The 19,357-nt window shown below is 38.3% G+C and overlaps 1 protein-coding gene across 3 annotated transcripts; it reads right to left on the reverse strand.

Moving 5' to 3' along the window:
• Positions 1–84: 84 nt before the first annotated feature.
• metap1 (methionyl aminopeptidase 1) lies at positions 85–18,204 on the reverse strand. Of its 3 annotated transcripts, none has more exons than XM_088625912.1 (12): positions 18,049–18,204; positions 12,026–12,077; positions 10,519–10,628; positions 9,114–9,174; positions 6,763–6,786; positions 6,227–6,318; positions 5,539–5,622; positions 5,295–5,433; positions 4,554–4,685; positions 3,830–3,973; positions 3,418–3,483; positions 85–2,691 (listed from the first exon to the last, which is right to left on the reverse strand). In XM_088625912.1, the coding sequence occupies exons 1-12, from the start codon at positions 18,160–18,162 to the stop codon at positions 2,525–2,527; spliced, it is 1,185 nt and encodes a 394-aa protein (XP_088482038.1). In that variant the 5' UTR covers positions 18,163–18,204; the 3' UTR covers positions 85–2,524. The 3 variants fall into 3 exon arrangements, 2 of the variants coding, with proteins under 2 accessions (XP_088482038.1, XP_088482048.1); XR_015935431.1 differs by having other exon boundaries at positions 2,644–2,691; positions 3,809–3,973; XM_088625922.1 differs by lacking the exon at positions 6,763–6,786.
• Positions 18,205–19,357: the final 1,153 nt, after the last annotated feature.

Below are 19,357 nucleotides of genomic sequence, written 5' to 3' on the forward strand. Positions count from 1 at the left end.
ATGTTTATCACGGTTTCTGAGAGCACTACATGCCTGTAGTATCTGGAGTTTTTCCAATAGAACAAAAAACACAAGGGCTTGACATTTTAGTGCATTTCATAATTTAATAGTTACACCGCACATGGATTTAAAATCAGATTATTTTAATTTAAAAAAATCAAGGTTTACAAACTGATAATACTGTATCTAAAAATGTCATGTGTATGTAGCAGGAAATTCTCTTTTCAAGGACATCATGTTGATTAGCTAAACTCATCTGCAATGGTTCTCCTTGACAGTTTGCTGTTGGTATAGTTATATTAACAGAGACTAACCTAAAACCTTGCATTTTCCAAATGTGAAATCAACATTTGTTGAAAGGTTGGATAGTTTCCCAGTTTCAATATCAAACCTCCCATGCATTATAAACCTCATCATGTTTGAAGGTTTTATGAATGTACCAACGTACTAAGACATTTCTTTTGTGGTTTGTATTGTCACACTGAGTGCCATTCTGCAGTACAGCTCACCACCAGTTGCACTGCTAGTAATTGATTGTGGTAATTATGCAGCTGGGAATGTCACATTTATAAACCCTAAACATATACTAGTCACAGGCCATAGAGAAACAGATGGGAGCTGATATTCAAGTATTATTTTTCAATAGTTTTGATATAGGCTATAATTCTTAATGTTCATTTCAAATGCAAATCACACACTTCCATCACAAGATCACAAAAATAATTTTAATGTATTTAGAATAACATTCTGAAAATAATTTCATACTCTTAACAAAAATGTGGGTGGAAAATGTTAGGTACTGAAATAATTTTATCTAGTCTTACCATAAGTTGAATTTTACAGTACGTCAAATGCAAACTAGAGTACCGTTAAAATTTTCTGCTCTATTCCATTTTTTTCCCCCATTTTCTGTACATTTCTAACCCATACTGCTTGGTGCCAAGAGATCAGGATTTTTAGAAACCTCTACTGTAACCACTGTGCACACTGGAGCAATGAAATCTACTGTGTATAAGAATGGGGCCACAGGTAACATTGCCACATACAGTACAAAGAGTGCTCTTCTGAGGGAGCTGCAGGGCACTAAAACCTACTGCAGGTAAGCTTATCACCCCCTCTAGTGGAAAAATGTTATGCTTGTGCATGCTGATTTGTATTGTCATTATGAGTCTTTTGGAGTATTTTTTTTCACTGTCACATTTATAGGACAACATAATTTCAGGACTCCACAATATAGGTTTTATAACGGATTTGTCGACAAATGCCAACTTCGCCCTATCCTCCGATTTCTTCCTTCAACACACTAAAAAACGTGCTCAGGCCATTCAAACAAATCTTTTTCAAAAAGCATTGAATGAACTCCCTTCCCCCACTACAGAAATAACTGACTGGGGGATTCATACAGTTCTCTTCTAACACAAGTATAGGTGAGATAGCATTGATCTCTTGCAGAATTCTTTGTCTACATGTTTAAGTTTAAAAACTGGACAATAACATAGTGAACAATACAATTCTGAAGTGTTCTACCATTGTAGTGAAATTGTGAGGCACTCTTATTAGAGGAGGAACAACTGTCCAGACTAATGTCTTGTGGCTGCCTTTAGGAGTAATGCTGTCATTTTCTCAATGAGAACACACAACCCAGAACACAAAAACAAGGTTTTCTTATCTCACCTCAAAAAAGAAAATCTACAGTTACTGCAAGAATTTAAGACTGACTGTGGAATTTAGACTTTCTAAAGTGAAAGCCATGCACCTTAAAGAGAACAAATGTTAACCAGGATGGGAATGCACTAATTCTGATAACAATGACCGGTTATGTTGCAGAGCCAGATCTTTATTAGTGCCTTTGTATTCTGCCTTGATTTAAACCACAATACGACACTGAGCTTTTTTACTATATCCGCAATCGTACGGTGAAAAGTGATCATTCTAATGGAGAAAAGCCCATTTTTTCTCTCCCAGCCCAACTGTCCAGCAATTTAGGATTTGTAAATAAGTTCCTAAAGTAATAACCCTAATACATCACTGTCACGGTCAGGTCGCCCAGAGTGAGAAAGGAATTTCACAGCTGGACGTACGTTCTTCCAGCACATTCTATAATTCTATATTCTACAGCACCCGCAGGTGGTCATTGTCTACAGAATCCCAACTTACTTATTGTCTTACAAAATTCGACACCATGTGCAGTTGTGCCAAACAGCACTCCTCATAAATAAACCTTTATTTATATAGTCACCTTTGTCATAGTTTTTTTTATACAACCTTCAGCATCTTCTGAGGACAATAAAAATGGATGACCCTTCACTTTAAAATAGCCCACATGATAAATATCATCCTGATGTATTCAAGTACTAGCATTTTAAAAAAATAGCGGGAAAAAAAACAAAACAAAGAATGGGGAAATCTTGCTGAAATCCCACAGGTACTGCCGTCAGGAACTGTAATGAAAAACAGTGCCCAGCACAGTTCCACTGGGGCCGAGCCAGGAAGAGCTTGTGAGCCCCCACCTTACTAACTAACCCTACATCTGATACACGAAATGCGGGCGCCCGTTGTCCTCCAGGCGGCGGGTGAGAATCTCGCATCCCGTCTCCGTCACCAGCAGGGTGTGCTCAAACTGGGCTGAGCGCTTCCCGTCCCGGGTCACCGCTGTCCAGCCGTCCGGCCACGTCTCATCCTGCCACCCTCCTGTGTGCGCACAGGAGACAACGGGGAGACGCAGAGCGAAGTTAGAAGGCGGGTGTGGGTCTGTATTTCCCAGACCGCTGATTGCCGTCAGAACTACCATTCATCCGCCCATTCATTTTCTAAACTCATTACCCAATACAGCGTCACAGGGGAGCCGGACCAAGGCTGTCCATCTCGGGGCAGACGGATACACACGCACGAACATTCACACACCAGAACCATTTTTTTCCCCCCAGAATCCAATTAGCCTACTTGCATGGTTTTGGACTCTGGAAGGAAATCCACACATACATGGGGAGAATATACAAACTCCATGCAGGTCCGGTATTGAACCAAGAGCCCCGGCGCTGCGTGGTGGCAATACTAAATACAGCACCACCATGTTGCCCCACTGTCACTGTCATTCATTATGTCACACCACATAAAAAGACTTTGAAACTGATGTACACAAACTGTTCAAGCAAGCGTTAATAATGGGCAGCACTTAGAAATAGCAACTGAAACTGGGGTCTCCAGCAATGACCCTGACCAGCCACAGCTCTTCCTGGTTTTAAGTCCAAACAAGCTCTCAATTACTTCACTTTAACCAATCAGTGACTTCATTTGTCAAGGTTTATGTGGTTTGAAGTGGCCTATAAAACTGAGGAAAAATCTGTCATCTTTCCAAATAGCACTTTTTTTCCAGGATACATTTGCCAGTCAGGATCAGGATTTTGTTTTTCTTACCTTCACAAATCATGGGCTCAATGGTGAATACGTGGCCTGGCTTCATGACTCCAACTGCTTTGTTTTCTTAACATAAACAAGAGGAACTGAGATTTTACAAGTGCAGTTTAAACATTAACAGGAAAAGACATTTGTGGACTGAAGATACCGCCCAGGATGTTACCACTGAACATTACGATCTCAGAAAACCATGAAACAAGGCAACATAAACTATAATCTATATTGGGTCTCCAGGGGCTATACATAAAAGTCAAAGTTAACAATACTGTTTTCATTCCTAAGAAAAAAAAATCTAATTCAAACAAGGTGCAAAGTTTACATTTAAATGCCAAGATTTTAAAAGAAAGCTGCAGGTGGTTTTGTTTGTGAATTATTTCAGGGTCTTAAATACCTTGGTCGTCAAGCTACTCACTGGCATAATGTGGCACATTGGGAGCAGTGTGGAAGAGCTTATGGATGCCATGTCCACAGTAGCTTCGTACTACGGAAAACCCGTTAGCTTGCGCATGTTTCTGGATGATGTTCCCCAGCTCTCGATACCGCACGCCTGGCTTCACTGTCGAAACAGTCAAGACCAAAGTGGTGAACCAGCTGTGAGGAGATCTCAGTATCCACTTTGTATAGGAGCATAAAAAAAAGATTAACATTCAAGTTCAACATTCCTGTTTGTTCAACATTCTACAGTGGGGAAAAAACACGTGCTGAACAGATAAACCCATGGACGAGAAGTCTTTCTGACTGTTAAATATGAACATACTGTTCTAATCACCTTTTACTGTACTCACTGTTATTGATCCGGGTATAGACAATTCTAATTTCAATTTTATTTTCAACACGTTCATTTGGGAGTTAAAATCCTTAACTTTAAATGCCAGAAAACAGCACATTTTCATCAAAGTGGAGCGTCATAAGTATTCAGTCTCGGTCTGTAATTAGTGCAAGTGTTTTGTCTTGTCCTGCCTCTGGTGTGTGGTATGAATTTAACTTTACTAACATTATGCTATACTGCTATCCAACAATTCAGATTTTTCAACTACATATTCCATGTTATTTTGGATTTGCAAAGATGCTGCCCACCTAACATCTCACTTTCCAGGATTTTTTCAGTTTTACACATCGGGGGGGCTTCAACATACCTGAATCAATAGCTTGCATAAGGCATTCATAGGTTGTCTGCACCAATTTTTTGGCTCCTTCATCCGCCTCTCCAACAAAGAAGGTTTCATTGAGGTCTCCGTGGTAACCGTTACGATACACAGTTATATCCACTACAAATAGAGGAAAAAAAATAAACAGTTGGACATTAAGACCTGTAGGTTTTTGCACAGCTGCAATCAAAACTAAACAATCTGGATGTTGGTTAACTGCATCATATATGAAATATGCAGTCTTGAAATATGCAGAACCCGGAGGAGTTTTCCCGTTCATTTGTTTCACAACTGGTTAACAGTACTGTTTCAATAAAGCAGGTATCACTGAAATCAAATAATGAGGGTCAAAAATAAAAAATAAAAACAAAAAAAGCCAAAAGATACAGTACCTACTTGGGATACGAAACCTAATGCAACATACCCTTCTCATGCGATATGGAACCATGTTTTCCATCAAAAATACTGTCACCAGTTACTTTAAATATCTTCCCAATTCTGTCATTTCATCACAGTGGCCACTTACAAGCCTTTTTAACTTTTCCCAAGATAGTTCAAGGTCTAAAATACAAGTTAATACAATTTCTGCCAGACTTTCATCATGTGGAGAGTATACTAAAAATGATGAATTTCCAATTGTCAAACCATATATACGGGGCACTTTGTTTCTTTTCATTTTTAAAAGTTAAAACCCAGGTTTTCTCTAAAGACTACAACGCAGACACAAACCATTTAAAATATCTCCTTCTTGCAAAGACCTCCTGTCTGGGATCCCATGGCAGATCACTTCATTGACTGACGTGCAGCAGGACTTGGGGAAGTTGTAATAATTCAGAGGAGATGGATAGCAGTTCCTGGCAGTACAAGCCTAGAACACACAAGCGCTGTGATGAATAACCAGGTGAGCCCCATGGCCGGTAGTAAAGAGGGGAAACGGAAGATCGGCCTTTTAAAATGCAAAGAATTTCCCTACCAGATGGACCGCATGATCTATCTCCTCAGTTGTTACTCCTGGCTTTACCATCAAGGCAGCAATATCCAGCACTTCCCTTGCAAGCTGTGACAACAGACACAGAGACAACGGAATAAAAGGCTGACACACATCCCAAGCAAATTCTGTAAACAGGACGTGCAAGTCAAATTTAAATCCGAACACAGGATTTACAAAATGATCTGAAGGCGGTAGGGCATTCATGTACACTAAAAAAAATTAATCTCAAATTAAAATGAGCAATGCTATCTAACAGCTATATAATATGTTTATTCCTTTTAGGGACACCTATTATATTTTATTTGCTGCACTCAAAGTGTAATATTTATGAAAATCAGGAATTGACCCTCAGTACAGTTTTTGTTCCCGGTTGAACTCCACATGGTTAAATATAAAACATTTACATTTTACTGAAGGTCTGCTACACCTTATCCAGGATAAATGTATTTTTGAATATCAAAGCACATAAAATACAGAAAATTGCGGACAACCAGAAGTAAAAGGTACCTAAATTGAAGACCATTTTGTTTAGCTACTGTATATTAGATTGCTTTGCAAGATGTTCTGCTACTTTTTTGTGCAACTAGTACTTTTTCTTATTCTGAATGTGTTTGCCAGACACAGTGGCATGTGTTCATTTGCTTTTGACAGACGGATCACAAATACAAACCTTACACACAATTCTCATTCCTTCTATATCTTCTGGAGAAAGGATCTTAATTTGAGAGGTTCCCTTTAAGGCCTGTTCTGACTCAGACATTCCTAAAATGAAAGTATATATATATAAATTCCACATTACAGCATTAATACTCTGAGTAAATGGATGACTCTGGCACAAGAGTGGGCTAACTCTCACAGTTTAAACAAGTAAACTTTTTAAAAAATGATTTAATACCTTCAATGTTCCTCTACACAGGGACTTGCCTGTTCCCCACCACTACAGAGAAGACTGAAATGCTAATGAAGTCTACTCGGCTACAGCAGTAAACAAAAGCTGAAGAAAAGCAAACATGCAAGCCTAAAATAAACCACATGCTTTTTGGAACATGTAAGAGTTAGCTTCCTCTTAAAGGGAAAACAATTAAAAACAAACATCCATTGCATGGTAACCACACTTGTCTGTCCAACAAAAATGAGAATCCCCAAGTGAAATGGCCGTAAATCTTGTCTCTTGTTTGAGTTTTATGATTAGTGATGGAAACGTACCTGCTAGGAGACCCACCTCTGCTGCTGTAGCAGTAAACAAGTCAAGAAAAGAGCTTTATAAATAATCAGCACATGCAGTAGGAGGTGGGGGGGGTCTCTATTCTCTACTCCTCCCCAAAGACCACCATCACCTTTCCAGTTCCTGTTAGCTCATTTTAAATGAAAAGACCCTAATCAATCTTAAAAAAAGAACCAGATTTTGGCTGCACATCTGTACAATACAGTACAAAGCCGTCTATAACATTTTTTTCCCTACGTCATCTACCAGCTTTCAACTACGTGAAAGAAATGAATACATCTCTCGTATACAAAATATAATTATGTCCTTTAACTGATATACAGTATACACAAAGCACTCGCATTGCTGCTCCTTTCTGTGTACTCGTGATTTTTACGTTATGTCGAAGAGATTTAAACTTTGTTTTTTTCCAGCTTCCATGAACATAATTTAAAATTTTGAAAGAACACGACTTATATTTGTACTTGATGTGCTGCAGAACAAAATGTGAAAAAAGGAAAGTTCTTTCAAAAGAAAAGATGATTTTTTACAGTTCTAGGATCTAATGTATCCTACACCTGTAAAAACGCTGGTCCCTGCGTATTGTCTTTAATTTTTTTAATTACACTTCAAAAAAACAAAACCGGCAGTACCTACTTTGGACAGGACTGTGTCATTCTCAAAAATGTTGGTATGTTTGTAGGGAGGGAAAAAATAAAAATATGGCATTGTAATTCCATCTCATTATTCCTATAATGGTTCTCACTTCTACAAAATACTGTTTTTGTCAAACCTTAAAGAGGTTGAAATCTTCTGATGTACCCTTTCTGTAAAACCTGAAGATGTAACTTCAAGTGAACAGTCTTCACTCCATCTAATGTAGAAACCAACACATCAAACTACCCCTCACATACAGTATCAAATCATTCCTGAGTGTTAAACTTGAAACTACAAGGAATGCTACTCCAGATAAACTCCCAAAAGCCTAAGAAGCATTAGGGAAGGCAACTGGTATGCAAATATAGGTCAATGGATTATCAAGGGTGTGTATTTCCTTCATCAACTGCTTGAAGCACAAACTATGAACTGGAAGGACAGATTGACTGACAGCACGTTCTCTGTCAGACTACAACTTCAAAACATCTCCACTGTAGTTCAAAATTGTCCAAACACATAAGGGACATATTTTACACTAGTATTTCTATGGCCTGTATCTCCCCTAAGTTCTGCTTTAAGCCTCATAGTTAATGTTTCTATGCAGCAAAACTTGTTTCTGATAAAAAGATGCATCATGTGCTCATTTAACAAAAAAACAATGAGTGATATAGAATGTTCTATCCTTTATCAACCTAGACTCAAATGTCCACTTTATGTTAATAGGCGTTTCATTTCATGATCCAAATTCCAGAAACAGCTTTGCTTCACGTCAACAGAAATACACGAGGCCAAGCATGAGGCTGAGCTGGTGTGTCACTATTCAAGCAGGAATAAATCCCTTTTATCAGGGGATCTCGTCCTCTTTTCTAACTAAAAAGGCTCTACTTCAGAACTTTTAGGACACCCTATATCTAGCATAAAGCAGCCATACTTACGCAGTAATTCTGCTGCTATTAGTGAAAAATCCAAGTTACACACTGTTCAGAAAATGTAGCTATGACTACCCACCCCCAGCAATTTCACGTGCAGCTTTGCTACTAATAAAATGCAACCTTTTGGTATTTCTAAAGTGATGGGTTTCATTGTATTGGTGTTTCCACTGATGGCACTGCTCAGCCATGTAAGAAGAGTACAAGGGTAGAGGAAAAAGCAAAGTGGTCACTTGAGGTACTGGATGTCCCATCCTGGTGGATGTCAGTTCATGACTGCAATGCTCCAGAATAAAATGAGTGCTTAATAATGGTGATCTCTTCTTAAAGAGAGTCTAAGAGCCAAACAAAATGAAAGGGCACAACCCCAGTAACTGCAGTTTAGCGTCTCATACTCAAGTATGTTTGTATTCCTTTTGAAAAGTGCACTTAAGTGGCCATTTTAAAATCAAAGAGTGGCCTTTGTAGTCGGCCTTTCCCAGCTGTGCTTCAGGTGATAAGGATATTAGCAGTTGTACATGGTAAATAAAAAACACAAAACAGTCCAGAGGTTACTACTGCACACAACAGTACACCAACTGGTCATATCTGCCTGCATTAAAATGAAACTTCATAAATTTAACAGCTACCAGTCATTAGCAGAAATAAGTGCAATTATAGCATAGCGCTCTACTGTGACCATTTTTACAGTTGAATTTTAAAAATGTATAAAGAACACAATTCCCAGACAAAAAAACATATTAGAAATGAAGACAGAAATGTATTACCCAATGGATGATCAGCATAATCCGGTCTCTGGATGTAACTTGGCACAAGTCTCATTGGAGTCTGTCCACAGGAAAGAAGAGTCCAGCATAAGATACTGCATACTGTAAATATCCCATCCCAACACAGCACACTACTGTTATATTCACTACAGAATGGTCTTGACAGTGGGAAGTAAAAGGGTTTCTAAAACCTACACAGTAATGTATAAAACCTCCAATTTGCATCACAAAATAGACAAAATGAGACAACCAAATGCTATGTGAGATGAAGAAACGGCCCTATACCATTGTAAACAAGTAGGCTCATGAATACATCTCTTTTAATCTAATAGAAATATTGTTCTCGACATTGAGACAGTTTTACCGACAAATACTACATATTAACTCTGCATGCAGATCATTTCTGCTGTGAAATGTCTGCTGCTCAACCTCTACTTATTCGCTCGTACACAACATTATATTAGTTGTTATAGTGACTATTGAGCAGGAAGGGCAACTTCAAGTCACAATTCTCACAACCTCTCCACAACATGATGAGCATACAGTACTTCCACAAACATCATATTTTTGTGTTTGATTTGGAATTTGTAAAATTTTGTAATACTGTCGATTAATTTATTTTGTTGCCGAGATTTAATAACGAATCTGAGAAATAAAAGCGTCAGCATTCATTATGAAATAATGGGTGCAGACAAACCCTGATTAAAACAATTAAGGAGCTGATATTCTATTACTGTAGTTGACCAGGCAACCATTTAGTCTGACAGAGAATCTTATAATAAAATGGTTGTCTGATCCACATAATGTATCAATTTATTTAATCCCCTTAACACATTTTCAGATTAGTTTTTAGTTAAGAAATTCATTAATTAACTCACCCTTGAGCAATCTGCAAGGCCTAATTATTGAAGACCAAGGCATATTTCCTGTAATGTTCTGGTTCTTAAATTTACACCAGCATGTGGCTGGATGTGTTGGGAGGCTTGTAATTGCATTTAACAACATTTTTAGATGATGTATACTCATTTCTTTAGGTAGTACGCAAGGTTATTACTCAAACCTTTCATACAGACTGCATTTACTTTGGTTGCTTTTTCTTGGATTGGAGCAAACGTGGATTTTCTGCCTTTCCGATGATCAAAATCAGCATCGCAACAGACCTGATGTTGAAAGCGGCCTCCATTGTGCTCTTTCTTTCACAGAGCCGAGAACTTCAAAACTTGGGACACATACATGGCATCAGAGCTCACATTTGATAATGTATAGTGTTAACTGAAAGGCATTGTGTTCTAAAGGCTAAGAACCACTCGTCTATGCCATATAAGACTGTTCTTTGCAAAGTGATGGATGTAGTTTCAAGAGACAGGAAGTGGACAAGTGGACAAATACCTGCGCACTCACTTACCAGGGGGTAGTGGGGCCGGAGTTTGCCTGTGTACCTATAGCCAGGCCAGGGGTCTGTATTGACATCATTCTCTACATTTTTCTTTGTATCATCCTTGGTTTTATCCTCTTCTGCAAATTAAAAATGGACAAGAAAGACAGCCTGGTTCCATTACTCTTATATTTCACAATTTTATGGTTCCCTTCAAATAAGCCAGTTATGTGCTACTGATATGAATTCATAGAGCCTTAATCAGAAATATAGAAAATCTTTATTGTTCAACGGTGATATAGTGAAGACTCTTAAGATTGTTCATACTTTAAAATTTTAAGTAAAACGGTTCCCAAATGAACATGTAATGGAAATATGCCAACCATAATCAAAGTGATGGCTTTTGCCCTGCAGTTTGTATGAAAAACAATGGTATAACGCATAAAGTTACATTTAACAAGACAGGTGTACCAAGTAATGCAATTTTTAAGTACTACACATTTGCTTATTTTACACAAGTGAGTCCCCACATTTCTCTCAAACAAACATGACAAACAATAAAAAGATGGACCGTTTTTAAGCTACGTCACAAAATGTTGCACTATATGACAATACAACATATATGGCTTTAATGCTGACTGATGTGAGCTTAAAGCCAGATAAAAAAAGTACACGAAAGGCTACAATATCTGAAAATTTCTCTAAATATTTTTTGTTCTTTGATACAATTTTAGTTTAATCATTTTAAAAACACCACGTTTCCTTTGATTTAATGATTATTTAACTGCACTGACAAGCAGGGAGAAGACAGTGAAAATAATTCTATAGTAAAAATGGAAAAAAAACAGTTGAGCTATGTTTTAGTCAAGCTAATGATGTAGCAATGGTATTATAGAACTTAAAACAACTACAGGCAGTTATTTTCCTAAAATGTGAAATCACATTTGGCCATTCCAGTTTCTTTTTACCTTTTTTTTAGTGCAAAAAAGCAAAGTATGCAAGAGCACCTCTGAGGTCAGTTGTGCTAAAAAGCCAAATGTTTCAGGGACTTTAATCTTGTGCGTCTTAATAATAATAATTGCTTACACTTATATAGCGCTTTTCTGGACACTCCACTCAAAGCGCTTTACAGGTAATGGGGACTCCCCTCCACCACCACCAATGTGCAGCATCCACCTGGATGATGCGACGGCAGCCATAGTGCGCCAGAACGCTCACCACACATCAGCTATCAGTGGGGAGGAGAGCAGAGTGATGTAGCCAATTCATAGAGGGGGATTATTAGGAGGCCATGATTGGTAAGGGCCAATGGGAAATTTGGCCAGGACGCCGGGGTTACACCCCTACTCTTTTCGAGAAACGCCCTGGGATTTTTAATGACCACAGAGACCTCGGTTTTACGTCTCATCCGGACGACGGTGTCTGTTTTATGTCTTTCATACAAGGTCCCAGCCTTTACAAGCCTTTATGTAATACAATGGTTCATTAAGATTAAAGTAACCTATGTAAGAGTTAATAATATTTAAAAGTAACTTACTTGCTTTTTTGTGCAGCAGCTTGTGGGTGGCCCAACTTCCTTTAAAACACTCCTGGAAGAAAAAATGATTGCAGTTAAATTTGTTTTGCTGAAGTCTGAAGACATGAGCCCTTACAGTGGAAAAGATCCCATCCCATCAAATGACTTTTAACCTTCACACTTAGATTACTCACTGCATAAAGCAATACTACCTGACAAACCTGAGTATCCCTATGATATTAAATTCAATACAGACTCATCTGATATTAGGTTCAGCATTCCTGAAGATTCAACTCATTACCAAAATACTGTTACTGTGCTCAAAGGTATGTGTGTTATTGCTCTCATTCACTGGTAGGATAATTTCTCATTCAGATATTACTGTGCCACACAATGTTTTTCAAATGCTGTTATTAGTTTACTCTTCCTACTAAAATGCAATGTTATCATTACAATTTAATTGGGATGACTTTTTGAGTTGTTTATCTTTCTTGCTGTTACTAAGGTGTAAATCTTAAAATGTAATCAAAACTGTAAAAAAAACATGTTCATCACCCATTCCACTCCTCACTCAAATCTTTCCGCAAAGTTATCTTTGAGGCCACACTTTCTGGCACATTTGAGTTTGAAACCAGATGGGATTCTTCTTGATAAAAGAAGGCCAAAACCATATACAAAAGGGGCTTCCAGCCATGGTCCTAGACAGCTTCAATCCAGTAAGTTTTATGGGTCACATAAATTGCCCATTTCTCGCTCAAGGAAACTGTTGTCCTTGAGTGCTGAAGATATTTCTTCCTAATTATCTGTAAATTCTCTCATTTAAGATATCACCTGCAACTGATCACAAAATGAATTTTCCAAGCCTTTACAAAATGGTGATTTACCTATAAAACCTGTTGGACTGGGCCTTTTCAGGGGCAGGAGAGGAGATTATGGAGATAAAATGAGGAAGAAAAGTATTTCAAAACATTTTAGGGCTAAAAGTAAAGTATTCACAGAGCTAAAAGATTGATCCAATATCTCTACTCTTAACCAAAGCTTTCCAATTCTTCTTAGAAGTGAAAGACAACCCCACCCAATTTGCAAGAAATGCAAATATTGCCTGTTAAATATCAGAAGGAAACTTAATAAAACACATTTCTTGATTTATAAAGTAGGAATTCTTTCTTATTTACGCTAGTGATTACACGACATATACTACTCATTTGATTAAGTAATTATTGTGACACAATCCCATCTATTTTTGAAAAAGCTACTGCACCACAGTCAAACATTGCTAGATAAAAATAACCTAAGCTGGTGTCACTCCCCTATAGATGGCAACTTCCCTAGGAGAGTTCTGCAGAATAATGTACAGCCTCAGCTGAATCTTATTTTCAACAGCTGCTATCTCTAACTACATGAGAAGAAAGTAGACACTTGCTGTAAATCATTAAAGTTTGTACAAGCTCTCATAGGACCCTCAGACAGATTCCCCCAATGTTTCTTTTTCAACTTTTCATTAGGTATACTAGTGCAGTTACCAATAACCTCAGGAATAAAATGACTTATAAAATAAATTCAAACAATATTCCTGCAGATTAAAATGAGGATGAAATTATTTTCTTGGGTTAATTTAGGCAACAGTGCCTTTTGATCCTACTGAAAATGGCATAATCCTGAAATGCTACTTGACAAAACTATTCTTTAGCTTTCCCCCAAAGACGTCTTTGATGACACAAGTACTGTAGACTGATAGCTTACTTAAGCCATTTGACAGATGAAATTAACCTCTACCCTTAAACCATAGTGCCAGCTATTTACAACAATCATATAACTGCGTCAAAACTGTGACTATTAACATAAATAACTGTTAACCGTACTTGTAAGGTAGCTTTGCAGTACAAACCTAAGAAGCCTCATTCACTAAATGCTCTTTAAAGGTAAGGTCCAAGGATAACTACTATTAAACACCGTATTCATCAACCATGGTAAGATAAGTCTTAAAGTATAAAATGCATGTTAATGCATGGTATAAAAATGGTAGGAAAAAAAGATGCAAGATGATACTGTATATGGAAAGATAGCAGTAGTGAGGATAGAGTTGGCCTGTTCTCCCCATGTTCACGTGGGTTTCCTCCTGCTTTCTTCCCACAGTCCAAAAACATACTGGTACTTTAACTGGTTTCTGGGAAAACTGGCCCTGGTATGAGTGTGTGCGTGTCTGTATCTCCTCCGCCAAGGACTGGTGTGTAGTGCAGGGTGTACCCTGTCTTGTGCCAGTTGCTTGAGGGGATAGGCTCTGGCTCCCCCACGACCCTGAATTGGAAGAAGCTGTTAGAAAATGTATGGATGGAGGTCTTATCTGCACACTTTTAACATCCCTTGGCTTAAACTCTACACTTTAACGATATATCCCATAGTTAAAATACAGTTAAAAGGCGTTGCCCTTTTATTGGCCCACCCATTTAGAAGAAGATTCTGCAACTGCAAGAACATGGGTTTAAAACTGGTTACTGGTTATTTAAAAAAAAACTAAACACACCATATTCGATATTGTGTTAAGTTTGTATCCATTACAGTTGTTACTTGTTTAAAGAATTTTTACAAAGTTAAAAAACTAGACTGAATATTCAAAGAACTAAGGTATCAAGTCATCAAGCATCCACTAAATGCATCATTACAAATTAGCAGACAGATATTCCCAAATTACCTTACCAAGATAGAAATTCTGTGTCATGTAGCAGGGGAAAAGGTTGGCCTCCACTTTAAAGAATCTCCATCACATTTTCCAACTACAGCCTTTCCACTTTGGAAAAGGACAACATTAGGTTTTCAAAATGGAGACAAATAATAACAAAAGGGAAAATTGTTTTCTTAAATCAAGGGGATCATTACTCAGACTAAAACACATGATTTGGCATTCAGTGTTTTACAGATATGCAAGAATAACCTCATCTGGAACATTTCCTAGGCACTCAATTTTATCATGTAATATGAGCAACTTCAATGAGCAGATTTCTATACCAGACATTTAAATCTCAAGCTTTTCAGTTTTACTTTGTTTAAATTCTGTCTTAATCCTTTGTAGTCTGCATTTCTGAAAGTATAAACCTTTGTTTGGACTCAATTTACTCAATTAAAAATGTACATCAAAGCACACCATGTTACGATTACAGTTCCCTAATGGTTCTCTCATATCTGTTTGCTTCACTCTGTTTTAATTGTTTGAAAAAGACTTGATCAATACAGGCATCCATTCTTCAAGGTGCTCAGAGACAAACTGAGTAAGAAAGCAGCCGTTATCCATGTCAACCATTTCAGTTTCAGCTGCTGTATCCCTGATGGTTGCTCCCAGTTTGTGCTAATGAAAATTAAAATGTCTGATTATAAGCACGTCTCTCTCGACACATACATTCCTGAATTTACTATTGCCACTGCATGGTTGCTGATATCTGAATGTGGTTGTCCAATTAATGTTTTCTAGTTTAATGATTATATACTCTGAGACCTCGGATGCACTTACAGTTAACTGCCAAAATAAAGGAAACACTTGAGTAAATGATGGATACAAGATATTGTGAAAGCAGGTGCTCCCACACAGGGCTGGTTCCTGAGTTAATTAAGCAATTAACATCTCATCGTGCTCAGGATCATGTATAAAAATGCTGGACAGGCTCAGCTGCCCATTACTTTGGCTACCATGGCTTGAAGAAGAGATCCAAGTGACTTTGAGAGAGGGGTGAAGAGTTGGGGCATGTTTGCCAGGGGTTTCAGTGATGAAGACTACTCAACTTGCTGATGTTTCATGAGGAACAGTGGCTAAGGTGATGTTGGCCTGGAAGCCTGAGGGAAGGCCATCATCAACTGTGGGCAAAAGCACATACTCCTTGACTATGATGCCAGTGCAAGGCAAAACAGAAGAGCAACTATGAATCACCTGACTGCAGCAATGGCAGTTTCACCATGTACGGTCCATCGAGAACTTCACAAAGAGAAATATTGTGGTCAGGATGAATGCACGTTTTTACAAACGCTGACTCCTAAAAATGCACGTTTGGGAGTTAAGTGGTGCAAAGAACATGGGCAATGGTCAGTTAAAAAAAGACATATGGTCAGATAAGTCATTCTTACCCTTTTCTCAACAAGTGGACAAGTACATGTGCAGTGCACGCCAAAAGAAGTCTACAGGTTCGAGTGCTCATTTCCCCAATGTGAAGGGTTCTGGCCCTATTATGGTGTTGGGATGCATTTAGCTGGCATGGTTTAGGTCCACTCAACACCTTAGAGGGCAACGTAAATGCCAATAAATACAAAGCCATTCTGAGGGATCCCATTCATCCTATGGTAAAGCATTTCTATCCTGATCGAGGATAGTGGAATCCTCCACAGTGACCACACCCCCATCTCCAGGGCAGGAGGGCCCACTCAATGGTTTGATGAGCATGAAAATGATATAAACCATATGCCATGGCCATTCCAGTCACAAGATCTCAAAAGAGTTGAACACTCTTGTGGGAGTTTCTGGAGTGGTGCCTAAGACAGCGTTTTCTACCACCATCAACAAAACACCAAATTTATTGTGGAAGAATGGTGTATCACCGCTCCAGCAGAGTCCTGGACACTCATAGAATCAATGCCAGGGCAACCTGATGCTGTTATGAAGGTTCACAGTGGCACCTACGTTGCTGTTTGCTTTATTTTGGCAGTTAACTATAGGTCACGTTCCAGTGCCTGAATGCTCCTTTTGATGGACAGTAAAATACGCTTCACTCATCTTTCCCAGTTGTCCAGAGGGCTGTTCGCCCATTAAAGCTAGATTCTTCACCAACATTTTCATTCTTCCACTAATTTTATTTTTAAAACAATTTTAATAGATGCCACTGCAACAGCTGATCCTATTCAAATGAGCGTGCTCAATGATATTCTGGGTCAAAATCAGTTATTCCTCTACATATTTCATGCCTTTCCCCCAGGTGTTACCTGAAGCCATGAAGCTTTTAAATCTGCTGTTGCAGAAGTTACTCCGAGCATCTTAATTGAAACACTTTTTTTCTTTAGTTTGAATTTTTTTTTTTCAGTCTGTAATGTCAGGTTTCACAGTAGGATTTAGAGACTTAATCACTGGTATGAACGCTAGTTTCCCCCCCAACATCATTATAGCTGTATTAACGTGTTAAATCCTCAAATCTAGCAAGCTTTTCGGACAAGCTAAGCCTACCCACCGATTTAAACACCTGAGCTAAATTTCGCAAAGATGTGACTTTTTTGCGAAATTCAGTTCACAATAGATTTAACTAAAATTCATATTGGACCTTTTGTGATTTTGTTTCCATAAAAAATGAACGTGAAAACTAAGTGACAACCCACGTTTCAATAGCAGTCACTCAGTCGATGGACAAGAGATAAAAGTACCATTTTCTACTTCCATGTCTTTTAAATGAAGACTTTCACCAGCAGCTTTCAATACAAACTCCCCTGCAGTCGCAGTTCAATGTTAATGTCAAATACGATCAAATAAATGACATGCAACTACATGGTAGCAACCTGGCACATAGAATAAAATGAGGAATAAAAATGAATGAAACCCGCGATGGTAAATGCGACTATCGAAGACCGCTCGCACTCAGAACGAATTCCAGCTCCTGTGACACCCATGCAGCAGACCCATTCAAAAGAGGTGCAGACATTTTCAAACGATTGCCCAATCGAAAACACCCGAGCCTCAGTTCATCACCACGCAAAAGTTTTTACACGCACAGCACTCAGGCCTCGGGCAGCCCACGAGCAAATGGTTAAATTACGGCGAACTGATACTTCAGGGTAGCTTTGTGACTCGGTTGCAAAAGCAATCGCAAAATGGAAGAAAAAAAAACTATGTTAAAAAAGCATACCTATTATTAAGCAGGAATAGAAGAGGGTATTTTATAAAACAGCCCCAGGGATCACAACTGGGTACATTCAACCTCAGAAAACCCAAGTAGTGTGAGCGCGCAATACTACTGGGCTCTCAATTGAGTCCAGCCGGTATATACAGCAAAGGAAGCTGGCGAGATCCCCCTTACCTGCGAACAGAAATAAGACCCCTGGATTCCCAGTTTGATGCAGGTTGGGCATTGCAGTTTGGCCTCGCTATTACAGCCTTCCGTCTCACATTCTCTGGTTTCATGGGCCGCCATGCTGACACTCCAGTTGCGAATGGAGAGGAGGGGCTGAGAGAGAGTCACTGAGGACCTCGAGTTGGGAGGAGCAGGGAGGCGCACGGCCACCTACAACACTGCCTGACTTTCCTAAGAGCAGGGCTGTTTTTCTTTAGCTTTAATTCATCATTTACAGTGGGGGTTTTCATAATTGCAGAAGAGGGAAATGTCAGAAATTAGAAAAAGACAAAAACCAAATCAATGTGTCGGTTGTTCTCAGCGGCGCCAGCGTCAACCTTGCCGGCCCAATCTCCGCTTTCATCTAGAAACTTTTGATGCATGGTTAATGATTGTTTTCTGTGTAGCGCCTTTTGATCCATCAAAGAATGTCTGAAACCTTCTTCAAAACGATGTAGCAAGAATTCTAAATCATTAAAGCAGCATGTATTTAAAGTGTTACCAAATATATACATATATATCAAAATAGTGATAGTCTTAAAGCGGAGAGAAAACATCTGCAGAATACAAACATTCCCATTTTGTTAACTAAATGTATGATATCAATGAGGTATGTATTTTAAATACTGTTTTAATTTTGGACAGGAATTTATCTAGCTGTAGACTGGAAAAGGCTGATGGAGATACAATATATAATAACTGGTTTAATTAAATGTAATACTTAGCAATGTTATTTTGTTTTCAAAAGCAGGCACTTCTTGCTTGCATGATTTCATGGACTAACTGTATGGAGGATGGCAATTGTAGGGAACAAGTAATCAAAATGTTATTGAAGCTGATATCCTGCCTTTAATTAAGAAACTGCTGGATGTGATTTTTGGATTTATTAACTACTAACTACAAAATGGGCTAGATAAGCCAAATAACCTCCTCTCGTTTATAACCTTTCATATGATGTTATGATTTTGGGATTATTGTTTTGGGTGGTCATCTTGCTAGCCTTCAGGATATACTGTGTATATATAGCAATCAATGTACAGTAAGTAATATACAACTATGCATTCAGTTCTAGATGCTAATAAAATGGAAATTTATCAGGTTATTTGTATACTTTACTTCCATTACTGGAGTTAATAAACTGTCCCAATTGTAAAGGATGATAGAATGTTTTATTGAAAATTGTCATAAAGAGAATTGCTCCTTTTTGTCATTGATCTTTCTTTTTTGCCATGCAACATAAAAAATAGTAACAAGCAGATGTTCCTATAGAGTCAAC

This window comes from Lepisosteus platostomus, chromosome 1 (assembly GCF_059453375.1).
Source record: "Lepisosteus platostomus isolate fLepPlt1 chromosome 1, fLepPlt1.hap1, whole genome shotgun sequence".
Classification (NCBI taxonomy): Eukaryota; Metazoa; Chordata; class Actinopteri; order Semionotiformes; family Lepisosteidae; genus Lepisosteus; species Lepisosteus platostomus.